The sequence below is a fragment of the Musa acuminata genome, chromosome BXJ3-9 (assembly GCF_036884655.1).
Source record: "Musa acuminata AAA Group cultivar baxijiao chromosome BXJ3-9, Cavendish_Baxijiao_AAA, whole genome shotgun sequence".
Taxonomy (NCBI): domain Eukaryota; kingdom Viridiplantae; phylum Streptophyta; class Magnoliopsida; order Zingiberales; family Musaceae; genus Musa; species Musa acuminata.
Genome location: NC_088357.1, coordinates 2,766,927 through 2,791,209, shown reverse-complemented (window position 1 = coordinate 2,791,209; position 24,283 = coordinate 2,766,927). Strand labels below are relative to the sequence as shown.

The 24,283-nt window shown below is 40.9% G+C and overlaps 4 protein-coding genes across 14 annotated transcripts; 3 read left to right on the top strand and 1 right to left on the bottom strand.

The window, feature by feature from the left end:
- The first annotated feature begins 1,680 nt into the window (after nucleotides 1–1,680).
- LOC135585517 (two-component response regulator-like PRR73) lies at nucleotides 1,681–8,733 on the top strand. Of its 10 annotated transcripts, XM_065166718.1 has the most exons (10): nucleotides 1,834–1,987; nucleotides 2,071–2,200; nucleotides 2,386–2,837; nucleotides 4,806–4,967; nucleotides 5,074–5,207; nucleotides 5,441–5,605; nucleotides 6,661–6,844; nucleotides 6,919–7,354; nucleotides 7,439–8,258; nucleotides 8,440–8,733. In XM_065166718.1, the coding sequence occupies exons 3-10, from the start codon at nucleotides 2,441–2,443 to the stop codon at nucleotides 8,557–8,559; spliced, it is 2,418 nt and encodes an 805-aa protein (XP_065022790.1). In that variant the 5' UTR covers nucleotides 1,834–1,987; nucleotides 2,071–2,200; nucleotides 2,386–2,440; the 3' UTR covers nucleotides 8,560–8,733. The 10 variants fall into 10 exon arrangements, with proteins under 10 accessions (XP_065022794.1, XP_065022788.1, XP_065022795.1 ...); XM_065166722.1 differs by lacking the exons at nucleotides 1,834–1,987; nucleotides 2,071–2,200 and adding an exon at nucleotides 1,681–1,827 and having other exon boundaries at nucleotides 6,661–6,826; XM_065166716.1 differs by lacking the exons at nucleotides 1,834–1,987; nucleotides 2,071–2,200 and adding an exon at nucleotides 1,681–1,827.
- Nucleotides 8,734–9,076: 343 nt separating this feature from the next.
- LOC135648780 (uncharacterized) lies at nucleotides 9,077–17,500 on the bottom strand. Its single transcript, XM_065166726.1, has 18 exons — nucleotides 17,341–17,500; nucleotides 16,661–16,730; nucleotides 16,008–16,568; nucleotides 15,734–15,922; nucleotides 15,523–15,636; nucleotides 14,318–14,376; nucleotides 14,168–14,234; nucleotides 13,969–14,020; nucleotides 13,765–13,857; nucleotides 13,267–13,350; nucleotides 12,729–13,144; nucleotides 11,621–11,682; nucleotides 11,021–11,090; nucleotides 10,681–10,761; nucleotides 10,466–10,567; nucleotides 9,579–9,709; nucleotides 9,419–9,461; nucleotides 9,077–9,298 (listed from the first exon to the last, which is right to left on the bottom strand). Exons 1-18 carry the CDS (start codon nucleotides 17,385–17,387, stop codon nucleotides 9,197–9,199), a joined length of 2,343 nt encoding a protein of 780 aa, XP_065022798.1. The 5' UTR covers nucleotides 17,388–17,500; the 3' UTR covers nucleotides 9,077–9,196.
- Nucleotides 17,501–18,273: 773 nt separating this feature from the next.
- On the top strand, nucleotides 18,274–20,462 carry LOC103996925 (pentatricopeptide repeat-containing protein At2g37310). Its single transcript, XM_009417990.3, has one exon. It carries the CDS (start codon nucleotides 18,312–18,314, stop codon nucleotides 20,367–20,369), a length of 2,058 nt encoding a protein of 685 aa, XP_009416265.2. The 5' UTR covers nucleotides 18,274–18,311; the 3' UTR covers nucleotides 20,370–20,462.
- Nucleotides 20,463–20,659: 197 nt separating this feature from the next.
- Nucleotides 20,660–24,043, top strand: LOC135649706 (protein IN2-1 homolog B-like). Of its 2 annotated transcripts, XM_065168382.1 has the most exons (10): nucleotides 20,660–20,748; nucleotides 20,895–20,963; nucleotides 21,079–21,139; nucleotides 21,306–21,392; nucleotides 21,480–21,578; nucleotides 21,671–21,779; nucleotides 21,865–21,941; nucleotides 22,519–22,626; nucleotides 23,539–23,619; nucleotides 23,740–24,043. In XM_065168382.1, the coding sequence occupies exons 1-10, from the start codon at nucleotides 20,726–20,728 to the stop codon at nucleotides 23,746–23,748; spliced, it is 723 nt and encodes a 240-aa protein (XP_065024454.1). In that variant the 5' UTR covers nucleotides 20,660–20,725; the 3' UTR covers nucleotides 23,749–24,043. The 2 variants fall into 2 exon arrangements, with proteins under 2 accessions (XP_065024454.1, XP_065024452.1); XM_065168380.1 differs by lacking the exon at nucleotides 20,660–20,748 and having other exon boundaries at nucleotides 20,780–20,963.
- The last annotated feature ends 240 nt before the right edge of the window (nucleotides 24,044–24,283 follow it).

Genomic DNA, 24,283 nt, shown 5'->3' with positions numbered 1-24,283 from the left:
TTGTGTTAATGTTAATATAAATATAATATTTTTTTATGTCAGTCTCAATTTAATTAGCGGAAGCGGCGGGGTAAAAGCAGTAGGGGGGAAGGAGGCCTGCCGTCGTCTCCTCGTTGCCATCGGCGACGACCTCCTTACGGAGCGTGGAAGCAACGGAGGCCCCTGCAGAAGGGAAGGAGGTCCACTACCGTCTCCTCGTGCACATCCTGATGGAATCCAATCCTGCAATCCCACCTTTCCATTTGAAAGCTATGTTGTCTGCAGCATCTGCAATGACTCCACAAGAAAGCTGAGTAGATAACAAAAGCATGTACGTGCTCTTGCGCGAGACCATTAGAAAGCCAGCAGCAGCAGAATCCCACCCCACCCATCTGCACCATCCAAACAAGAGGAGAGATCAAAAACCAGGAGGACAAAGGTTCCAGTCCAAAAGAGAGCCAAGGAAGGCCACACACGAGAAGAAAGTGGAAGATGCCCAGATGTAAAGCATTGGTTCTTGGCCACAACATAGAAGAAGATGGAATCCAGACGTGTCGCCATTCATGCAACCATCTTTCCTGTGTCCGTGAAGCACAATTCCTGTATCGACCAACCGAGAGATCTCGTGGATGTACGCTTGTCTCTGCTGGCAGCAAACTGGGGCAAAGGAATGCAGCTGGCCGGGGAGTTTTGTCTTCGAAAGTTGGCCGCTCGTGAGCGATAAGGCATGCAGCGGCCTTCATGGAGTCCACCTCATCCTCTCATGTTGTCTACAAGTTTTACCTGGGAACAGAAGAGCACTGATTCAATCAGCTTAATCGTTTCAGTCACATCGGCAAGAAGGAAGGGCTGACCAGTCTATTATTCATCCTCTTCGAAGTTTTGCTTGCACAGTAGCAGTGCATTTAAGAGGAGAACTCGAGAGTATATTCCTAATGTCTCCTATCATTGCCTCATACATCAAATCCAACCTATCGATCAAGACAACTTGTAATAGATCAAAGAAGACCCAACCCTGATTGGGTCACCAAAAGTAAGAATGGATTTGAAGGACTTGGTCGACTTGTAAGGTCAACGCGAAAGATGGATAGCCCACCATGATATCCGCGCTGCCCGCCACCGAGAGAGGATAAGCACAACCTTCTTCCAGCATTATCCAGTCCCCCATTTGATTCCACGAGGAGCAATGTTGGAATTTAATGTTTTAAGTGACTGTATGTGCAAATAATCCTTAACTGGAACGGGGTATATGTGTAATAGTAATTTATATTGGGATGCCTCTCAAACGTTTCCGCAGACTAATTCGAAAAGTTAATATAGGTAAATATTTGTAAGCAGGGGTTTATGTGTAATAATACATTAGTTCGAAATGTATCTGAAAAGTTTCGAATTCGTAAACACCGTTAACTCGGCGTTATGATTTTTGTTACTCCGCCCGGAGGTCCCCGCACGCACCGGTTGGCATACCTCCCACGAATCTCCGCCACCTACTCAAACGGTGAAGCCGACACGTTGCGGTAAGTGGATATTGTGGCGTCCCCAGACCGTCCCACGTGGCTCACGCCGGATCGGGGGGGGGGCGCGTCAGCTCACGGATTTTGATCTCGCACGCGTGTCTCGCCACGTGGACATCGTGGCCTGTCCGCCACCGCCATTTTCTCCACGTCATCGACTCCCCAAACTGACCCTGACAGCCTTTCTTGACGCCTCGACTCACTCGGTTGTTGTCCCCGTTTGAGTCGATACCGTAGTCTTCACCAGAGCCGAAGCACGCGGCCAACGCTTTCCCATCGGCCAAGAAGAAGAAGAAGAAGAAGACCCTCAACGACCTGAGACTTAGAATCCCCAGTAGGACGAACAAAATCGATTCATCCTCCTCCTCCTCCTTTTGTTCTTTCTTTATTCTTTTTTTGGGAATCTTTAGAGGAAGTCTGGAATTGGTCGGATCCCCGAGAATGGATTGTTCCTGAGCCTTTTCGGTAGTTCGCACATTTTTATCGAGGCGGAGGTACTCGAAATCTGATGCGTTTTCTTGTTCTTGGTGGCGTTGGTCGAGGTTCTTGGGAACTCTTGTTGATTTGGGTTTTGTAGGTGGTCTTTGTTGGAATTTAGTTCGGAGAAGCTTTTGCTTTGGCTGGATCTTGGTATTCTACGATTAATTGCCTGGGATTGTGTTGATATTGTTATCGATCGTCATCTAGGGTTGCGCATGAATGTCTTGGTATGTCATTTGAATTTTCGGGAAGGAGTATTCGATTTGCAGATCTTGATTCGTCTTTTGTTTTTCTTGATAATCGTGTTTGCTATAATTTTTATGTTCTTAGGTTTTGAAGGCTATCTAATTGTCTTTTGGTTCTCCTGAAGGTTTTGATCCCAATACCCATCACTTCTTTCTTGTGATTCCAGACATAAGTGGCGTCCGGTAGAGTTTGAGTTCTGTGTTTGTTAAGAAGGCCAAGCGATGCGTAACGTTTTCTTGTGGGACAATCGAGTGATGGAAAGTGCCCATCAAGCCGGCCCTAAAGGGGCTACGAATGAGGGGCTGACAGACGGCAACCATCAGGATGAGACTGAGCACAAGGAAGCCCCATGTGGTGGGGAAGGTCATGCCCTCTCCGAAGAAGATGAGTCCAAGATCAATGTGGCCTTGGAAGATTTAAACGGTAACCAGATAACGGATGCAACACCGCTCGCGAAACAGACTGCTGGTCTCCAGAAGCAGGAACAGCAGCCACCGGGGCCAATCGTACGCTGGGAGAGGTTTCTTCCGGTCAGAACACTTCAGGTTTTACTCGTAGAGAATGATGATTCCACCCGTCAAGTTGTCAGCGCTTTGCTTCGCAACTGTAGTTATGAAGGTAAACATATCATCTCTTATTTCTGTTATATGAAGGTATTATTGATTCTACTTTACTGCTAACCAATATGAACTTTATCCTTAAATATTCTATATATGTCAGACCACCCCCATTTGAGGGCTAGTCTTTTTGCTATTCTGAGTTTGCTAAATGTGTTGGATCATCATTTAGGTGGACTAAACTGTAGTTGCTTTTCTGGTATACAACCTAGCTCTACTTTTCAGGCGGATATATCTATTGAGTTGCTTCTTTCCTTGGCTTATTTCAGCTTCTTCGAGCCAATGAAGAGGATGCACAAACAGACTTTCCTAGATGAGGAGAAAAGTTTTGTGTACTTCTTGTAATTTTTTGGCAACAAGCATTACTACTAATTTCATTAGTTATTTACCATGGGATTTTGCCTTGTGATTATTATTGAGCTTCATATGTTTAATTATCACAATCCTCACTTTATTTCTCTTTTCAGGAAAGTAAAATGATATGGTTCATTTCTTGATATATATCTATATATATAATGTGAATATTCATTTATATATTGATAGATTCTTCTTAAGTAGAATGAATTGTTGTGTGATTTGCTTCCGAATCTCTCTCAGCATAAAAATGATTGTAATCCATGCTCTGATCTGACCTGTCCTGTGTAGTTTGGTACATGGGCTACTAAAGAGGCTGAGAGCTATGCAGAAGCCTCATTCCTTTATGTTTCAGTACATGGACTACCGGTTCAGACATATACTCTAGCTTCATCTGCTACTGTTTATTGTATGAAATTTACTTCTATTTTCAACCGTTGCTCTCTTCTTAATGATGATTATACTCTATTTATCACAAATTATTATCTACATCCCAAAAGGTTTTTCCAGAAATTCCGGAAACTAATGTTCCCTATTTCGGGATGCTAATAGGTTTTTCTAGTGTTCTGAGTGGCAGTCTCATCTTTGGTATTCTTTTGTTGGTGGTTATGTTATGTGTCATACTTTTGTCAAGCAATTGAACCTTTGTGCTGCATCCATGAAGTATGCATGACTCTCACGTTTTCCACTTTCATGATCATTACCATGATATGATCTCATCGATTTCAGTTTGCACTTATGATATACATGAATATGCCTTTGGAGGTTGTTTGTAAAACTAGATATATGACCGACTTACGATTCACAAAAATCATGGTTTAAGGTCTATCGCTGGTACTATTGGTAACATCCTGGCACAATATGGTGTGGGTTCTATTCTGATTCACAGAAGCTAATGACATGTCAAATTTGTTGACATACCCTTAACATAGTAGTTTCCTTGCACATAACTTATCACCACAGTGTGAACTGGTGGTCTACCTCGGCATGATCAGTACAACATGCCTTGTTAGAAATTTATTGATTATGGCAAAAGAAAAAGATAGTATGCTCATGAACCACATTAAATGTTTGTTGCCACAAAATATTCTTTCCTTCCAATATATGCAAACATTATGCACACCAAAATGAAATAGCAGGTGTGTTTATTTATTTCTTTATACTTGAGGAGATTAGGGTATACTATGATGGAGGAGAGGAAATTTTCTCCTTCTCTACCTCTTTCTTTCATCATTAATCTGCTATAGTTTGAAGCAGCAAAAATCTTTTCTCAGGAGCTTCCAAATGCGCAGTTCGAGCATCTTGTTCATGTTATACCTTTATAATATAAATCAGACCAAGATTATCCATTACCATTTCTTTCTTTGCTTACTGTTCTTCATCTTTGCCACATCTATCATATCAACTTTGCATATCAAGTGATTCAACTATTTAAATTTGATGTTTGAGTGGCTTATGTGATCTGAAATTCTGAATATAGTTAGTTTAATCCAAGTTTACAAGGCAAGGTTCTTTGTCAGTGTGCTCTCTTCCTTATCGTCTTGGTATATACTTTTTGTAATGAATATAATGTGATTAATTAACTAATGATGTTTTTGTTTTCATTCTTTGACAGTCACTGCTGTTGCAAATGGTTTGCAAGCATGGAAAATATTGGAACATCTAACTAATCATGTTGACCTCGTGTTGACTGAGGTGGTCATGCCTGGTTTAAATGGCGTTGGTCTTTTAAGCAAAATCATGAACCATAAAACACGCAAGAATGTACCTGTGATTAGTGAGTATTTTTCTTACAGCATGTGATGAAAACAGAATTGTGAATGTATATTGGGTTATTCATGTTTGAGATATTTAACTTCTGAAAATTTGTGATCTGTGTGTAGTGATGTCATCAAGCGATTCTATGGGTACAGTCTTTAAGTGTCTGTCAAAAGGTGCAGTTGACTTTCTAGTGAAGCCTATCCGCAAGAATGAGCTTAAAAACCTTTGGCAGCATGTGTGGAGGAGATGTCACAGTGTTAGTTACTATATATTCTGATAAGCCCTTTACAGTATCATGTTCACCAAGATAAATCATATACATGCATCTCACTCTCATCCGTAGCTTCTTTCTTTAGTGTGTCAATGTCCTTCAGTACTGGATTACTCATGTAGGGCCTTCTCGTGCGTTGTTTTCTTTCTTATGCTTGTATAAATCAATTCTGATTTCCCTTTCTGTTTTCTAATTGCACCAACTCTGCTTCATCTCAGTCCAGTGGCAGTGGCAGTGGAAGTGAAAGTGGCATCCAAACACAGAAATCAGTTAAGTCAAAGAGCTTGGATGACACTGACAACAGTAGTAGCAGCAATGATCATGATAATGAAAGTATAGACCTGAATGCAAGAGATGGCAGTGACCATGGTAGTCGAACTCAGGTGCACTTTTTGTCTCAGACTACTTGTTCACGCTCTTATTTATCATCATGGAAGGCACGAAAAATGTATCCATGTAGTAATCAATGAATGTTGGCGACATGTAAATAATCTGTTGCTGCTGGTTCAACATTATCAGAAAGCATACTTATTCCCAATGTAGCTTTATCTCTTCAACATTATGTTTTTAATGCTAGTATAATTTTCATGGACAACAACCAGAAGCATATCAACCTAGATATGCTCGATTGCTATATTGTTCTCTCTCTACTTTCATCACTCAATTCTTTACTTTATATGCATTAAAAAAACCTACCTTAATAGGTTTACAAATTTAGAATTTTTATCAATTGGAGAGCCATCAATTGGATAAGGATAATTCACTTCAGTTAGCAGCACTTACCATCATCGAATGGACTTTTGATGCCACAAATTTTCCCTCTTAATACCAATCATTTTTATTACCATGGATTTTGCATTCATTTAATTTTTTCTACAGTACTCATAATCATGTGGTCATTTACTGTGCAACTTGTTGACCTCCAACTCTAGCATCAGGCTTTTAAGGGAGCAAAAATTTATGATTATCTTATTACCGTTTGTCCTTTCTTAGTTACACAGTGATATCTTCAGTGCCTCTTTAAGTTCTATCAGTTTGTGATGATCACAAATATCAGAAATTTTCCTGTCATATGTCATTTATGTGACTTGCAGAAATCATCACTCCTTGGTATTTGTCATAATAGTAGATCTGGACCACAATACTGTTTTTGTCTGCTTTTCTTGTAGGATGTTCTTAGGCAAAAACAAGAAGAAAAAGTCATTAATCAAGTAGACCAGCTTAAAATATAAAGATGTATCTTTTTATTACCTCAAAATTAAACTACTGGTATGGTTTCTCACATTGAAAATCCAGATGTCATAGTCCATCTGAAGTTGGATGTCATAGTTCATCATTAATTGACAGTTCATAAATTTAAGAAGAGGTGGATGCCTTTTGTTGTCTTTATTCGCAACTTCCCCACATCATTTGAACACACTCAAAATTTGACATGTAGAGTTCCTGGACAAAATGTGCTCCGGAGACTGACAGTCCCCAACCTATGTCTCCTTTAGATCAGTTAGCTGATCCACCTGATAGTACATGTGCACAAGTCATTCGCCCAACGCCAGAAACCTTCAGTAAAGATCAGATGCCTACATCTGCCATTAGAGAGAATCATGGTAAAAAGAAACCTTCTGGTGAGCTAACATTACCTAAAATCTATTTCTTGCACACTTTCAGGATTCTCGTGAAACTTTAGTCTGTTTTCTAGATGTTTGCATGGGGAAAAAAATGAAGATTCAAGAATGCAGGAAGCCAGAAAAGCAATATGAAAGTCATTCAACTGAGCAGGATTTTATCAAGTTAGCAGACAAGAAAATGGACAAATTGCCTGAAAAGGACTCAAAGAATGAGGGCCATCTTGGCACTTTTCGTAACGATTCGTTCAACGATCCAAATGCTCAAGCTGCTAATCTGATTGATTCTGTTGCCAATAGCTCTGACTCTCGAGTGGTAACCAGGATTGCTCACGCTCCTTGTGGTTTTTCCAAGGTCGTAGAAGAGCAAGATAAGATTAATCACACTTCAATAGATTTACCATCCGTTGAGTTGAGTTTGAAGAGGTTGAGGTCAATTGGCGAGAGTGGAACTGCCAATCAAGATGACCGCAATGTCTTAAGGCGCTTAGAATTGTCTGCATTCTCAAGGTGAAAGAAAGAAACATTTTAAATTGTTATTGCTTCTTATGTTGTTTAAGAAGACTGATTCTAACTGCTTTAATTTTGTGCAAGATATCACACATCTGCCACTTCTAATCAAGCTCCCACTGGATGTGGAGGAAGCTGCTCTCCACTTGATACCAGTTCGGAGGCAATTAAGACAGAGTCGATGCACAATATTGTGTCTAGTTCAGATGCAGGTCACCTAAAGCAAGGTTCCAATGGTAGTAATGACAATGACATGGGATCCACTACCAAGAATGCCTTGACACAGCAAGCGGCGCACAAAACAAAGACAGCAGCATTTACATCAACAGTCAAATGTAACCAGTCTACAGCTCTCCACCCAGTGCAGTATCAAGCGTCAGAAAGCCAGGAGCCTGTGCAAGACAATGTGGAAACTGTGACAGCAGCTTCAGCCACAAATCAACCAAGGAAGTTCCAACACCAAGTCCTGGCTCAACATCATCATGGTCACCACTATCATCATCATTATCACCAAGTTCATAATGTACAGCAGCACAGACAACAGCCATCACCAAATCACAATGACTTGTCACTCAAGAACAAGGCAGGAGCTACACACCAGTGTGGATCATTCAACGTGTTTAATGGGCACGTTGAGGGTAATGCTGCAAATTATAGCATAAATGGGAGCAATTCAGGCAGTAATTATTGTAGCAATCGGCAAGATGGAAGTAGTAATGCCATTCAAACTGGAGGGCTGAATATGGAGAGTGCTAATGGAATCACAGAACAGTGTGGTCCTGGAAGTGGCAATGGTAGTGGGAGGGGTGGTGCTTGTGGAGTAGATCAAAACCGGTTAACTCAACGAGAGGCTGCCTTGAAGAAGTTTCGACAAAAAAGGAAAGAAAGGAACTTCAGAAAAAAGGTATTCGCAATTTTCTGACTGCAATTTTCTGTGATTTCTGGATATCGGAAACATGTTGTGAAAATCTTGATATTTTTCGTAGCGCCGGTTATAGAAAATCTTGATCTTTTTGTAATGTTACGATAATCTGTTCCTTTGATTGTGGCTCATGGAAAATACAGATGAAATCTTGATCTTTCAGGTCCGTTACCAGAGCAGGAAGAAACTTGCGGACCAGCGGCCACGTGTGCGTGGGCAATTTGTGCGGCAGTCCGTGCATGAACAAACCGGTCGAGCGGCAGACACGGGAAGATCCTCATGACGGCCACTGTCTGGTTGCATAAGTGCGCTACCAAGTAGGTAAATTGTGTCTTCTCCATTAATGGATAGCTCAATAGGGTAAATTGGGTGTGAGAATACACTCGGAACGCTGGGGACCTGTGTGTTTGTATCACCACTTGTTTTATTTTACTTCTCAGAGAGGGATTATCTATCAGCTACTATTGAGAAACCGCATTACCGAAAATCTATGATGTTCCTTTTTTTTTTTTAATTACCGAAATGGAAACTGCCGAGGTGATCCATGCAAGTCCATTGGCGGTGTCAACCCTTTCCCTCCGCAAGCTCCGCAGCGCTGGTGATTGCAGGACATCGGGCTTCCTCCGCTTGGAAAGAAGAGTTGTGTTTGATGCCATGATGTTCAAAGACCTGCTGCTGACACGCAAGTGAATTCGTTCCCGACAGTAAATTCGTTCCCGACATCCAATCCTACACGCATCACGGACTAATGTTTTCGAACTATGATGGAGATGATAAAGAGTTGCAAAAGCTACCGAAGATGAGGGGTAAAATACCCAGAAAGGCCATTTCTCTGTACTATAATAACATAATACAGCCAATACAAATACCGGACTTTGGGAAGTAGACAAAAGTGACATTGAAGCAGAGTCCCATATCTGCTACTTATCTACTTGCTCAAGACCATTAACATCATCGGTGGGAGTTTTCTGGGGTAGTACCTCGGACGTCATTTTACCTTCTGTGGTCTCTTCCGGCTTGCCCTGATGCAAAGCAAAATAAAATTTAGGATCAATATAAATTATGATTGTGGTGGGTAAATTAATTTATTGTACCAGGAAATCCAAATATACTCGGGAAACAATGTCAAGCCAGCCGCTTACCTTTTTCTTGTCGAGCCAGCCAAGTCCAAATGGTCTAGTTTTCCTGGTAGACAAATTATGAGACAACATTAAGATTTGGTCAAACATTTAATTGAAATGGATACTTCAATTAAAAACATTACAAGCACCACCAAACAAAAAAATCACTGCAAAATGATACCTTGGTGATGGCAATTCTTGAGCTTTGACCTGATTTGACTGATACTGTATTGTCGCCTCCAGCATTGTCTCAGCCATTACAGCCCTTTTCTCCATCTGTGCAATTGCAGCCATTGTCTCTTCATATTTTTCCTGCATATTATACTGAAAACTAAGGAGAGAATATGATAAATGGAGAAAAAGGCAAACAAATTCGAGACTCATTTGCAAGTCAAAATCATTTTAAGGATCCAACTAAACATTCCATCCAACATGAAATGATGAAATAAATGCTGCCAGAAAAAGTTAGTTAATTTGGAAAATTTTTCTCATGATAACACATGTAATTGATCATGATCTAGGCATATTTTCAAATATCAGTTGGACTAGCATGCGCCTACTGATATTTACCGTTCCAACCATGGACCAGAATTTAATACCTTTTTCATTAATTTTTTTTCAATGACACCAGACAGTACTGATGAGCCAATTCACATTGGAGCAAGTACTGTAGTCTCTAAACATCAGCCATTCACAATAAAAATATTTCATTATCTAACACAAATGAAGAAAAATAAGAAAAAGAGGACATGGACTAGCATTAATCAAAACAATGAAAAAAGATAACTAAAATGATCCAAAACAAAAAATATGATCCAACAAATAAATGATCCAAAAAAAGAAGAAGAAATAAATCAATTGACAAGAAGCTTCTTCCATAAAGCTCATATGAGATGAATATATGTATACTACCTTCAGTATATAATTTTGCAGAGAAAAAGGACATTGATACTGCCATTCAACTACCGATATGCCAAATCCCAAAAACGAATTTGTATGGAAGAAGGAAAAAGAAGAAACATTTATAATCAATCGAGTTTAACCACAAATTCAGTGACAAGTTAGAACCTTAAGCATATAAGCTGCATATTTCTGAGCAGCAGCGTTTTGCTCAGCTAACAGGCGAGCATCTTCTGTCACTTTCTGTTCCTGCTCCATCCTCATTAAAACCTATGAAAGCATCATAATATAAAGCCACATAATAACATAGTGTTATTGCTGTATAAGGTTAAAGACAGAAGCTATTATAGAAGATGAGCAATAAAACAGGAAGAAAATTACACCTGGAGCATGGCATTTTCTTCTTCTTGTTTATCTGCAAGAGTTTGTCGTAATTCAGATACCTCTTTTTCTAGCTGCTCAACCTGTACAATGAATGTTCTCTGGCTGGATTAGAATGTGTGACAAACAGTAACACTCAACAGAACCCACAAAGGATGAAGACGGTAATATAGATGCACAACTTCTTATTGAACTTATCACCAATACTTGAGATGCTTAAGCCAGTATAAAACTGTCAATCTAAAACCTACCTGTTTGATAATAATGTCAAAATCTAAGATGCATTATCTTTACTATATATATTAGGAACAAGTCTTTTATAAGAACATCCTCGAAACGTACCCTGGCACTTAGAAGGCGCCTGTTGTCCTGTCTGACCATCTCCATTAGTGCTGTCTCCAACTCTTCAGATCTAGCAAAATAATAAAACAGCAAACAGATATTAAATTCCGAAGAACATAAAGAAAATTTTGCTTCGGCTTTTCCGTAGTTGTATTGTAGTATGCAGTTGAAAATAGAAGTAAAAATCGGCAGACTCTGGTTATAGGAAAAAGATGGAAGAAGTCAGAATGATAAACAACATATATGTTGAGAACCATGTGACAAAAATTCCGAAAAAGAATTACATACTAGTCATGTTAGAGAGTTAGTTGCAATCCAACAGACTAAAAAGTAATGTTTCATTCTTTTACCTGTTCTTCATACTTAAAGTAGCTAGTGCAAGCACTGCTGGGTGGCTATTGTGCTTCTTAGAAGACACCTCACATAATACTTTTATAAGTCCTTCAACAAATTTTACAAAGAGACGAGTATGAAAAGCAGCTGGAAAGTAAATTCTCTAGATGGAGGTTCGTCTTCTAACTTCCAAGAATCGAGGCAACAAATTTTACCTTGAAAGACTTGTTTACAAATTGGAAAGCAGGGTGCTATTTGTACACAAACCTGAGAACAGCTGATCTTTTCTCCTCCAGCAATCTGCATAACTCAACCTTCAACAATGTCACCTATACCAAAAATAAGAAAGGTTAATCATCACAATAATATGGAGACCTGCTCCAATTATCAGGCATTTTGCAGTCAGCTTAACTCATGTTGGGTTCAGTTTAGAAGGTTGAGAAACAAAATGGAACACCATGTCCTTTAAGGTCTACAAATCCCCTTAATATATATAGTAAAGATATCTGTCACATGTTCCTAATATCATGAAGGAAAATGTGCAATTACAATAAAAAAGGAAAAACTGCAAGTAATACAACATTTCAATATCAATAAGTCACCTCCCAAGTTGCAAGTTCTTTTATGAGAAGATTTTGTAACAAAGTAATCACCAAGATATGTTAAGAAAGAGGATCCCAATTTTTGATGTATAAATGATCCAAATGAACCAGATCATTAGATCAGGTTGCTGCTCTGGTGCTGGTGGAGACAACAACTGAGCAAGTACAGTATTGTTTTCTTGTTGCACTATGGTAGTGCTTGCTGAGATGCTTTCCGTGACTTTTCTAAGAACAAATGTCAGAACTCGAAAATCCATAAACTGGTATTCTATTTCATAAATATTAGCTGATATTTTTCCTGGATTGTCAGCGATCCTTTTACTATCAATTTTATTATCCTTCTTAATTGATAATGCACATTGCTAATGTTCTTTTATACTACTAATTGTTTTCTCGATGAATCAGTTGTGGATAGGGCGGATGTCATTTTGAATGCACTAAGCTTCATAGCATGTAGAACGTCACTATCATAATTCGGCAGATGGCCATTTGATCAAGCAGTTTTTTTTTTTTTTTTTTTTGCTTGTTAAAAGGTACCATTATGTTACAATGCAAATTTTGTGGATGAAAGTATTATCCTTCTCATAGGAACATTTAAAACTAAGTCATTTCAAAAATTTTGTGATGTCTTGGGTCCTTGACTTGTGGGCACCTGCCTAGGTGATAACTGAATGCCTAGAATGCAAGCAGTAGAATGCTGCCTAACTACAGCATACAGTTTCACGGAACATTAGGCATAAATTACCTAAAAGATCAACTAATGAGAAGATTACCTGTTCTTTGAGATCAGGTACAGAATCCAACTCGCCATCAACTGTTAAGCTACTGAAGTATCCCTCAGCTGATTCAGACTTTAATGGCGAATCCCCATTGGCTTGTAAACCAGCTGGACCATCTGTGGAGTTGGTTTCCATGCGTAATGATTCTGGACCATGCTTCAACCTGTAAAATTTAGATGCTAGGCCCTGGGAGTCCTTCCAAGCACGAAGTCCTCTGGACCTTTCCTCCATGACAGCGATAACTTCAGGCCTGTGCCTTTTCCTCAACTGCTCCAGATTCATTTCATCTACAGTTTGAAAACCCATGCAAGCTATCAAGACAAGTTGGCTGCTATCGAAGGTAGAACCAGCAAGAGCCTGCAACAAAGTTACTGCATCTCCAGCATCTTTTGCTGTTACCAGTGCAGGACCTACACGACAATCCATCAAGGAAATGGTGATCTTTAGACTTACATTGCACAGGCACTCTGTTAACTTTATGTCAATGAAATTAGTCAAGAAGACCACAAACCAAAAGTCATTTACCCAGTACCATATAACTCCATCAAAGCAAGTGCTGTGCGGAACAGCATAACACGATTTCCACCAAAAAGAAGCACATCCCAAACACGAAGAACTGGAAAATAAACACAGTGTATTCAGAAATATTTGCAGTGTCTATAAATATGCTTTAATGTATCACAATGGTAGCAAGTTGAAAAGTAATACATTTGAAAAATAGAGATCTAAGACAAGAATCTTAAAACAGAGTTGAGGTACAAGGAGACTTATGAGTAAAAAATCATATCTAATGTGCAATATTTGAGGAAGTGCCTTGGTACTTTCTAAGTTAGACTGGACATGAACAAATAGAAAATTGTGCATCAATAAGGAGGGTAAATTTAATATAAATTAAAGGGGCAAGAGAGAAAGAAATACAAAGACACAATCCTTGATGAGTTAATAGAACTAAATGGAATATCAAGAAAACTAAATAGTCCCAAAACTACACTAATAGTCTTCAGGGAAATATCAGGGAGGGGAAACTGACCACTTTCCCATGGGAGCATATTGACAAAGATCGAAAGGAACCAAGGTCCAGTAACCCATGCAACCTGCACCCCCAGGTAATCGAGATGATTAACTGCAACACATTTATATAAAACAATAAGTTATCTAACAGACAATCAGCTCATTGTAATGGCATATATGAGAATAAAGTAATAACATGCATCTACCACAATAGAATACAGACCCAATTTTGGGAACTTTTCACGGACTAGATCCTCAAGAACAAGTTGGTCCACCTGATTGAAAAAGAAAGATCTAAACATTCAGACATGTAAAACTAGTCATCCCTTATCTTCATACCACTAGTTGCTTCTATTAATGACCTCATGTTGAATGGAAACTAAACAATACAAATCAGTGGTGGCGAAACGTGGATTTATTACCTGAGATTCAATCATTTCCTCAGAATAGTATCCATCAAAGTAGTCATCGATAATACCCACTAATGTCCTGAAAAATACCATTATAACTTAGATGGCAAAAACTAATGCAGCTATATTTCAGTAAAAAATTATAATTCTTCTTCAACCTACCAAAATGCATTTTCCTCGGGCATCAGCAGCAATAACAAGCCTGCAAAGAAGTTCATGGCCTGCAGGCACATATTCCCCAAGAAAAAAATGCACCACAATGTGATAAGATTTTCAATATTTAATGCACAACTAAATAAATTATGCTTCATATTTCAGTTCATAATGTTAGAAGTGTTTAATCCATGAAATCGCTTGTGGACTGCATGGATCTTTTCTTGCCACTGAACTTTGTTGAGGACACTGAGCGCTGTAGTTTATGCCCAAATAGATTATATGTGCAATATTGGAAGATCAATTTACAAAAAATCAGTTTAAATGTATTCGTTTATGTAACTAGTCTTACAAACGTGCCTAAGTAATGGTTCCCAAATCCCAATTTCCTAGAAGTTAGACAGAAGACCCAGAAGTAACAAGAGATCATTAAATACCAACACCCATCATTCCCATTTTCTTATCATCCTTGTCTCTCCACACACTACCTTTCCTTCCTCATCGTAAACACTGGGTAACAAGATCGCAATATGGATGTGGACCAACAGCATGTTCCCAATCAGACAAGTTTAATTCTTAATTTCAAGATAGATTCTTGATATTGTAAAGTTTTGCAGTAATAGTTTTCTTAAGCATGTTAACTAATGTTTATCTAGTGTGAAGCTTGAACAAATTCTCCTTAGGCAGTGAAACTTTTGTCTTTCAAGCTACTTATACACCATTGGTCATTCTCTACAAACCAATAGATTTTCCAGATGATACTAGTAATTTAGCAGTCATCTTTTTCTTTTTCATCATTATGTTTTCTTTTTCTTGCATAGAAATAATCAATATTCGCTATTTTCAATCATGCAGCTATATTCAAGGATTTGATAACACCATACCTCAAGTCATCAATTCAAATTTAGTCGAACAGGTCTATGCTGACTGGCATTTGCCAGACCAACCATGGAACAACACATGAAGTGGGAAATTTTCCTGACCCAATTTCATATCAGGCATACCACCAGGTATTGCTACATGTACCGAGCTTAATAAAAAATAATCCTAGTTTTCATTGCTAAACCCAAATGGACAAGGCTTGTAGTAATGGTTTCTGATCTCATATACAAATGAAAGCCTTCAATCTCATTGATGAGAACAACATAGAAAGAAGCTAGAAAACGAATAGAAGATTACTAGAATAGATTGAATTGCAAAAAGCTCAATGCTACCTGGCAGTATCCAACAGATGGATTATGTCGAGCATAAGCCGTGAGTAGACGCCTCAAAGCATTCCTTCCATCCTCATCCAATGCAGGGTGCCCTGGAAATGTTCGGGGCAAATCCTGCAAATACAACAATGTCAAGTTTACCTTTGATAGCAATAGCTTCAATGACAGTACATAAACTGCATTTTGAATTAAACCTCCTTCATATGACAACCTTCTCAATTTGTCCCTTCCATTTCTCTGGACTGCACCTTTCAGGTGCTTTTGACATCTTGTTATTGTCGTCTGTGTTGTTGGAGGACTCGTGTTCTTTTCCATTGCCACTTTCAGCTTCGGGAGATAGTAAATTATCATAATACCCCTTAATTCTACGAGCTCTCACGCCCACAAAAGCTTGCCACAACTGCAATTGGAACAAGAAAAAAGAATAATGCCAAATTGAATATGACAGAGCATTTATAAGTTCAACAAAATGGTTCTGACTGCACCTCTCCTCTCAAAGCCATCGGCACACCCCCACGAACCAAGCTTTCCAACTCTTCTTTCCAAGGGAAGCAAGGAACATCATTCAAAGCCAAATCCGAACTTGATGATGCCTCTTGCACCAGCTCCGGTCTCTCGACATCGTAAAACTCTTCCTCTGATTCCTCCTCCGGTGCCCCTCTCACTGGCTTATGCACACCTCTGCTCTCCTCCTCATCCAAAGCATGATAGGATCGGCCATTTCCAGCTTCTTCTCCATCTCTAGATGGTCTCCTTTTCTTGACTCGATGGCTCATCATCTGCTCGATGGCACTCAACGATGACCTTATGTGACTCCATATGCTTATTTTGTGAGTTTTCACCTCCCCTGTATTCTCTGTCGCAACTTCCTCTGAGCCATCAAACCTGATAGCCCCATTCTGATCAATGTCCTCTCCCCCTGCAACATCTGGTGCTCCTGCAAGACCTTCATCATCTACCAAAGAATTGCTTGATGGCACCTCAGCAGTTTCCCCAAGTCGGTCCAAGAAGTCCTTCCATCGGTTGGATCTCTCTTCCTCCTCCTCCTGCACTATCAACAGCATCCATGTAATCAGTAAGAGACCTGCTGAATAATAACCAGCCCAAGATGCAAGATCAGAAGACATCGAAACGTTGCCTTGTAGATTTTTGAGTACTCGTGGTATCTCTGCAAGTGCTGAGGCCGCACCGTAAACCCATAGGCATCCCTGATCCATAATTCCATCATCAATACAAACATTACACAAAGAGAACACAGGGAATCAACTCACGGTTCAAGATTCAAGATTCAAGTTCAAGATTCAAGATTCAAGAAACCAGAAACTCAACCCCTTTTTCCCCGAATAAAAGAAGAAGGACGATCTTTAACCTGGACTCGACATCCATATAGAAAGAAGGACCAGCTACAGCGTCGAGACGAAGAATCCGAGGCGATCGCCCACGGTACTAATTGCGGGCCGCCGTCGGAGCTAAAACCCTAGAAATCCGGTGGATCCGGAATCCTACCAACAAGGGCGACGGCAACCACTAAGTCCGAATGCCATCCGAGGAGTAATTTCCGTCACGCACATATCCAAAATGGCGGACGAAAGGTATATCCATGAGCGGGCAACTACATTGGCCAAATCAACGCAGCGTGGACGAGGAAGACGAAATATTAAATGAAGACACGCGATCAAAAGAAGAAGAAGAAGGGTCAAAACCGTATTTCTCTATAAAGAGAGAGAGAGAGAGAGAGAGAGAGAGAGAGAGAGAGAGCGGGCGTCACGGAGGAACAGGGGATCACGTGGCGCGATCGGCGCGACGAGGACGACCGACCTCTTAAGCTCGACGGTGGGGATAGGGGGCCGGCTCTTCCCCTTCATCGCCGCCGCCCGCCGCCCGCCGCTGACGGCGCCCTTCTCGCGATGGGTTCCAGTGCACCTCGGTCGCGTCGTGGCGGAGCCCTTCTCGGCCGTTATATCACTTGTATCGCCCTCTACCCATTGCACACATATATATAGTCTGTGTACACTAATCCACAAACATCAGTTCATTGATCGCATGTCGTTACAGCTCATAATCCCAATTATATGCAAACTTATTAGTATATAAACCCCTTTTTACACTCTCTAATCATGTGTTTTATTTTCATTAATTCTCAACACATCCAAAACAGAAGACTTTTTTTGAGAAAATGGAGATTAACGTGTTTAACCGACTGAGTTTAATATTAGGAATGCCATGTATTAATTACTTGGTGTTTCAGTTGATAACAAATCTTTGTAATAGCTTAGTAGATCGATTATAATTAAACGACCCTTTTACCTCATTCACTAAAATTAGTAAGTAAGGTGTTCCTCCATCAATGTCATTATCATCATGCCAGATAAAAACCTGCATTAACAATGAAACAAAAGGCTGTCATCCCGAGTGTGTATGATGGCAGAAACATCATGTTTTGTCTCGTAGTCGATGGTAACGTGACAGGCCTCACATGCCTGCTGTGTAACATAAAGCGAGACGGAGGCGACATGCACTCATGGCATCGACCGTCGCTTATGTCTTTCGTCTCTGTGGCGGGCCCAAATCGAGCCTAATCTGCTTACTTTGGGCTACACCGCACGGCATTAGGCAAATCCATCATTAAAGCTCATGGATTACAGAGCCTAATCTGTGACAAGCGTACATTTGGCCTTGGTGTAATCCGGATCCGGATCTTATATGATTATATCTCGGAGCTCGATCCGACTCCTACCCAATTGCTTCGAGCGGGTAATGGCCGAGTCCCGACTCCGTTTTGATGATGGATGAGGCTATCTGTCCCGCTCCAACGGATAGCGGCCGCGGCCACGGCCGCCGAAGTGCGGTGGGCCTTGGGGAGTGCCGCCTCCCATGGCCTGGCGGCGCTGCCGGACATCGGCGCTTACGGTCTCCTCATCCAGCGCTGCGCCGATGGCGGTTGCCTCAGCCAGGGCCAGCAACTCCACGCCCGCCTCGTCGTCTTCGCCGTCGTCGCTTCCAACTTCCTCGCCGCCAAGCTCATCTCCCTGTACTCCCGCTGCGGCCGCCTCCACGATGCCCGTCGCATGTTCGACGACATCCCCCGTCGCAACCTCTTTTCGTGGAACGCCATGCTCCTCGCCTACGCCCTACACGGCCCCGCCTCCCACGCCATCCGCCTCTTCTCCTCCTTCCCCACCTCCCTTTCGCCCGACGCCTTCACCCTCTCCGCCCTCCTCAAGTCCCTGTCGTCCCTCCCACCTTCCTCTTCCTCCGCCTACAGGAGCGCCCACGCCTTCGCCGTCCGCCACGGCCTCGTCTGCAACATCTTTGTCTCGAATGGTCTCATTACAGCCTACGCTCACGGGGACGATATAGCGTCCGCTCAAAGAGTTTTCGACACAATGCCCCAAAGGGACATCGTCTCCTGGAACTCGATGATAGCCGGCTACTCGCAGAGCGGTCATTACCAGGAATGCTTGCGACTGTACCGGGAGATGGAAGCGAGATCTGGCGGCGTGCTTCCTAATGCGGTCACCGTCGTGAGCGTGTTGCAGGCTTGCTCTCAACTCAAGGATTTACTTTTCGGCATGGAGGTTCATCGCTTTGCTGTGGAACATGGGATTCAGATGGAGAGAGTGGCGTGGAATTCAGTCATCGGCTTCTATGCCAAGTGCGGGAGCCTGGATTCTGCCCGACGACTGTTCGAGGAAATGAGCGACAAGGATGGAGTCAGTTATAGTGCGATGATAACTGGGTACATGAGCTACGGGTTCGTCAGACCAGCAATGGATGTCTTCCGGCAAGCAGTTGCGCCTGTCCTTAGTACATGGAATGCGGTGATCGCCGGTCTAGCACAGAACAATTACCATGATGAAGTTTTGGACTTGGTCTGCGAGATGCAGGCCTCGGGTTTCAGTCCTAATTCAGTGACACTTTCAAGCCTTCTTCCAACCCTCTCATTCAATTCGAGTCTGCTGGGAGGGAAACAAGTCCATGGCTACGCCATTAGAAATGACTGTCATCAGAACATATATGTTGCAACTGCACTCATCGACACTTACGCAAAATCTGGTTTTCTTGAAGGCGCTCGACGAGTTTTCGATGTGTCAGTGGGCAGAAGTGTCGTCGTCTGGACCGCAATCATATCGGCCTATGCGGCTCACGGAGACGCGGATGCTGCACTGAGCCTGTTTGATAGAATGCTCGACGCTGGGATCGAGCCGGACCCAGTGACTTTCACCGCGGTGCTCTCGTCTTGTGCTCATGCCGGGGCAGTGGATGAAGCTCGCCACATTTTTGATGCCATGTCTTCCGTTTACGGAGTATCACCAACGGTGGAGCATTATGCTTGCATGGTTGGAGTGCTTAGCCGTGGTGGGATGCTCAAGGAGGCCGTCAAATTCATCGATAAGATGCCGATAGAGCCGAATTCTAAGACATGGGGCGCACTGCTCAATGGAGCAGCAGTTTATGGTGATGTTGAGGTTGGGCGGTTTGCATTTGAGCAGCTGCTTGAGATTGAGCCCGAGAACACGGGGAATTATATCGTCATGGCCAATTTGTATTCGAAGGATGGGAGACGGGAGGAAGCCAAAACGGTGAGGGAGAAGATGAGGGGAATCAGGTTGGAAAAGACTGCTGGTTGTAGTTGGATTGAGACGAGTGATGGGCTGCAGGTGTTTGTGTCTCGGGATACATCAAATGGACGAACAGACGAATTATATGCAGTGTTAGAGGGACTGCTTAGATTGATTAGGGAGGAAGGTTATGCTTACAGCAATGAGTTTGATGAGGAGACTGAGTCTTGCGTTCAAAATGATGAGAGTCAGCAGCAGCAGACTCTCTCTATTGCTTCAGTTTGAGAATGCATGAGGATTGATTTCCAATTACTTTGACTGTAAAAGTTGACTGCCTGTCTATTGATTTCCAATCTATAATTGTGTCTATGTGATTAACACGTTGTCACACATGCGAATACACGTGGGATGATCATTGACCATATCATTATTAATTGAAAATTACGATTTTGGCGGATCGAATCGCCGTTAAGACTATTTAAAGTAATGTTATTATATCCTCACACGCGCATCAAATTCAGATCACGTGTACGCGCGATTGTGCCATCTCGAAATAGTATGCAGCGCTATAAAGATGGTTTCAATTCGCCTTATCATCAAGTCTCGCATCCGATTGGTCCGAAGCGTCTCGGAGATCGCCGATGGCCGCCGCACCGACACTTAGGTAATCCTTCTTCATAGGAAGCACTTTGTTTTGACGTCTTCGGTCTCCTCGGTTCCGATCTAAGCGTGTCGGAATAACCCTAAACTTATGGTATTTGCCTCATCTCGTGTGATTTGTTTGTTTGCTTCTGCCTTTACTTTTTGTAGCATGGAGACTCTTCCCCCTAGTCTCACTTCTGCTTCGGAACCGCCTGCGATCTTTGATGGCACCACCAGGTATCCATATTCCTTCCTTTGTTTGGCTTTGTGCGGAATTGTTTTTGAAAAGGCAAAAAAAGAGGTCTTTTTTTGATTGGCGTATCCTCATTTGTTTTCGGGGTTTGGATTCTAGGTTGTATATAGCTTATATATGTCCATATGCGCAACGCACCTGGATAGCTAGAAACTATAAGGTACGTCTCTCTTAATCAGTAGGTAATTTGCTGCAAATAGATATGGCTTCAACCCTATTTGTTTTGGATCCAACACCTGCGATCTTTTTCATGAAAGTTCATTCTTCTAATTGGCGATGTTTCTGGAACATGACAACGCTTTTAACCTGCTTTTACGTGAAATCAGGGATTGCAGGAAAAGATCGAATTGGTGCCCATCGATCTGCAAAATCGACCGGCATGGTACAAGGAGAAAATTTACCCTGCAAATAAGGTCTTGTTCGCTCAAGAAACTGTTCTCTTGGCATTTGTCTTTGGTTTTTTTTATGCTAGTATGTGATTATTGCCTTGTGTTCTATAGGTACCTTCTTTGGAGCATAATAACGAGGTCAGAGGAGAGAGTCTCGACTTGGTTAAATATATTGACTCCCATTTCGAAGGGCCTGCATTGATGCCTGATGTAAGATGCAAACGAACCTTCTCTTGCTTAATCAGGAGTTCTCTTCCACCAAAAAAAGGTTACATTTACCAGTTGTTGCCGGAAATTTGTAGGATCCTGCAAAGCAGCAGTTTGCGGAGGAGCTGCTGTTGTACAGTGATTCCTTTAATATGGTTATGTACAAAGCAATGCCTGCTAAGGGGAATGTCAGTGATGAAGTTGGTCAGTGAAGAACTCTCTATGGTTATCATTATTAGGGATTTGATTGTTTAACATAGCGCTGATCTGCTTAAACCTTTTGAATCAGATGTTGCTTTAAACAAAATAGAAGATGCTTTTTCGAAGTTTAGTGATGGACCCTTCTTGCTTGGAAAATTTAGTCTGGTATGTCAGAATTTGGATATACTTCTTTGTCGTTGAATTGCTTTTGGTATTATTTTGCAGGGATTTAAAACTAATCTTAATTCATAAAGTGAAATGTTTTCTCAACATCCAGACAAACTTGTGTGCTGGACATCCTTGTCGATTTCTTATGCCATGCAGTAGCATTGCCGGCTTATTTAATTTGACACTTATACAAACATTTGTGAAGTTTAATTGTGTTGGTTCAGGCTTGACACTTTAACAAACATTTGTGAAGTCTGACAACGATCATTTGAGAATTCTGTCAAGCTTTGAGTTTTGTATCAATATGAATTAGAGGCTTTTTCCCTGAAATATCACTTCCAAGTACTACTGTTTAGTTGACTTACTGCAGGTAAGATATGAACCGTGGCAAATTTGCTGCTCAGAGATAATTTCTTTGTTTTATATTCCTTTCTAGAATGTCTACGGGTTTGTTATGTTCAGAATGATATGAAAAAATATTTTTTTTTCTATTTTTAGTATAGAGTAAGATTTTCAATAATTATTCTTCTAACTACTATCATGTTTAAAGTTTACTTATTCTTATGCATTTTAGGTGGACATTGCATATGCTCCATTCATTGATAGATTCCAGACTTTCTTTTTGGATGTGAAGAATTATGATATCACCAAAGGCAGGCCTAATCTGTCATCATGGATCGAGGTATTCCGAAGTCCCAAAAAATAACACTATAAAGCTGGCTATATTCTGGTCCTTATAGTTATGCTTTTGCTTTTCTAGGACAATACATGCAACGATAATTTCACCAAAGATCTATAATTGGATATGTGAAAGCTCAAGTTGTGGTGTTTTATTTAACTTTGTCTGTTCAGCTCATCATTTCTCTGAAACCTTCCCATGCTTCCTCAGTTACTGCATCATTGGAACTCTAGTCCAAGCCAGAAGCGTTTCTCTAGTTATAGTTGTGAACAATCTTTGATGAAATCATCCTTACCATAAATAAAAAACCTTACTTTACCCGGTTTGTATGGAAAAGGTTTAATGAGACATGGAATTTTGAGGACTAATCAACATTACTAGCATTTCTTATACTGGGGCTGTGAGGCAGGTGCATGCAAATGGATCATCTACGAGTCACTTATCTTTTCTATGGTAATGCTAATTTCTAAACCTTGTTCCTGTCACCCCAGAAATATAATCTTCATAGCGTCATCAGATTTCATAACAGAGTGTTTGTGTTGACACTAGAAGAGCAAATTGTGGCTATTTAATTTGTATCCCACTGGGAAACAGATATGTTTGAAGTTTCATCCACGATCCAATGCACACATTTCAAAAGTAATTTGGACTTAACTAATTATTATGTCAATTTCACTCGCATTGGAGCTTGTGAGTGTACTGTTCCTCTGTAAGTAAACCTGACATGGCCTGTTTTAATCTTCAATTTTGTTCAGTTTCTTCTACAAGTTCTTGCATACATCAATTTTGGCAAATACATTCAGACAGTACCACTTGTGGCATTCAATTTTTATTCCGTTTCTTCAGGCATAATCGATTAAACTTCTGCATATTCTATCTTGGCAAATACTTAACCCCAAAGGAATGCTGTTTCAGGAGTTGAACAAGATTGATGCTTACTCGCAAACCCGAATAGATCCTCAAGAGCTGCTGGCTGCGACCAAGAAGCGGTTTGGGGTGAAGTCCTTTACCAGTCATGATTCTTTAAATTCAATTGCTGTGTCAAAAACCATTAACGTTTTAATTGCTCAACAACAGTACTTTTCTTTAATATGCTTTTTTTTTTCTTTTTACCAGATTGCCTGAAGAATCATCTACATAATCATCAGGTATTATAATAAGGCAGACTTCGAAATTTGTGGAGATGCGTTTTCTTGAGATTTGAAATGAATTTTATTTATGATCAAGAAGCTAAAATAAGAAAAATGTGAGATTGGTCCAGTGTCTGGATTCAACTGCTCTCTTGGATGCAATGACTTCATATTGGGTTGGACTGTGTTAGTAATGCAATGTATTCTCTTAAGCTCCAACATTGTCTCTGGATTGGAAATAATTGAACGTGTTTGAGATATATTATCATGGAATTTAATTTTTCTGCTCACCTCCTCAGTACTTCCTCTTCCAGCTTGTTGGACAAAATTTGGAACAGAGAAATTGTTGGAGGCAGTAACTTCAAAAAATTGATCTGTTTTGGCTGTCTCATTGCAAAATATTCTACATCAAAATGTAAATATATTGCAGTGACATGTTGCAGTTGGGCATTTTGGCTCTCTGGATACAGTGAAAGCATAAACAACAGAGTCCTCAACTACAAAGCAGTCGAATTCCAATCTTCTAATCT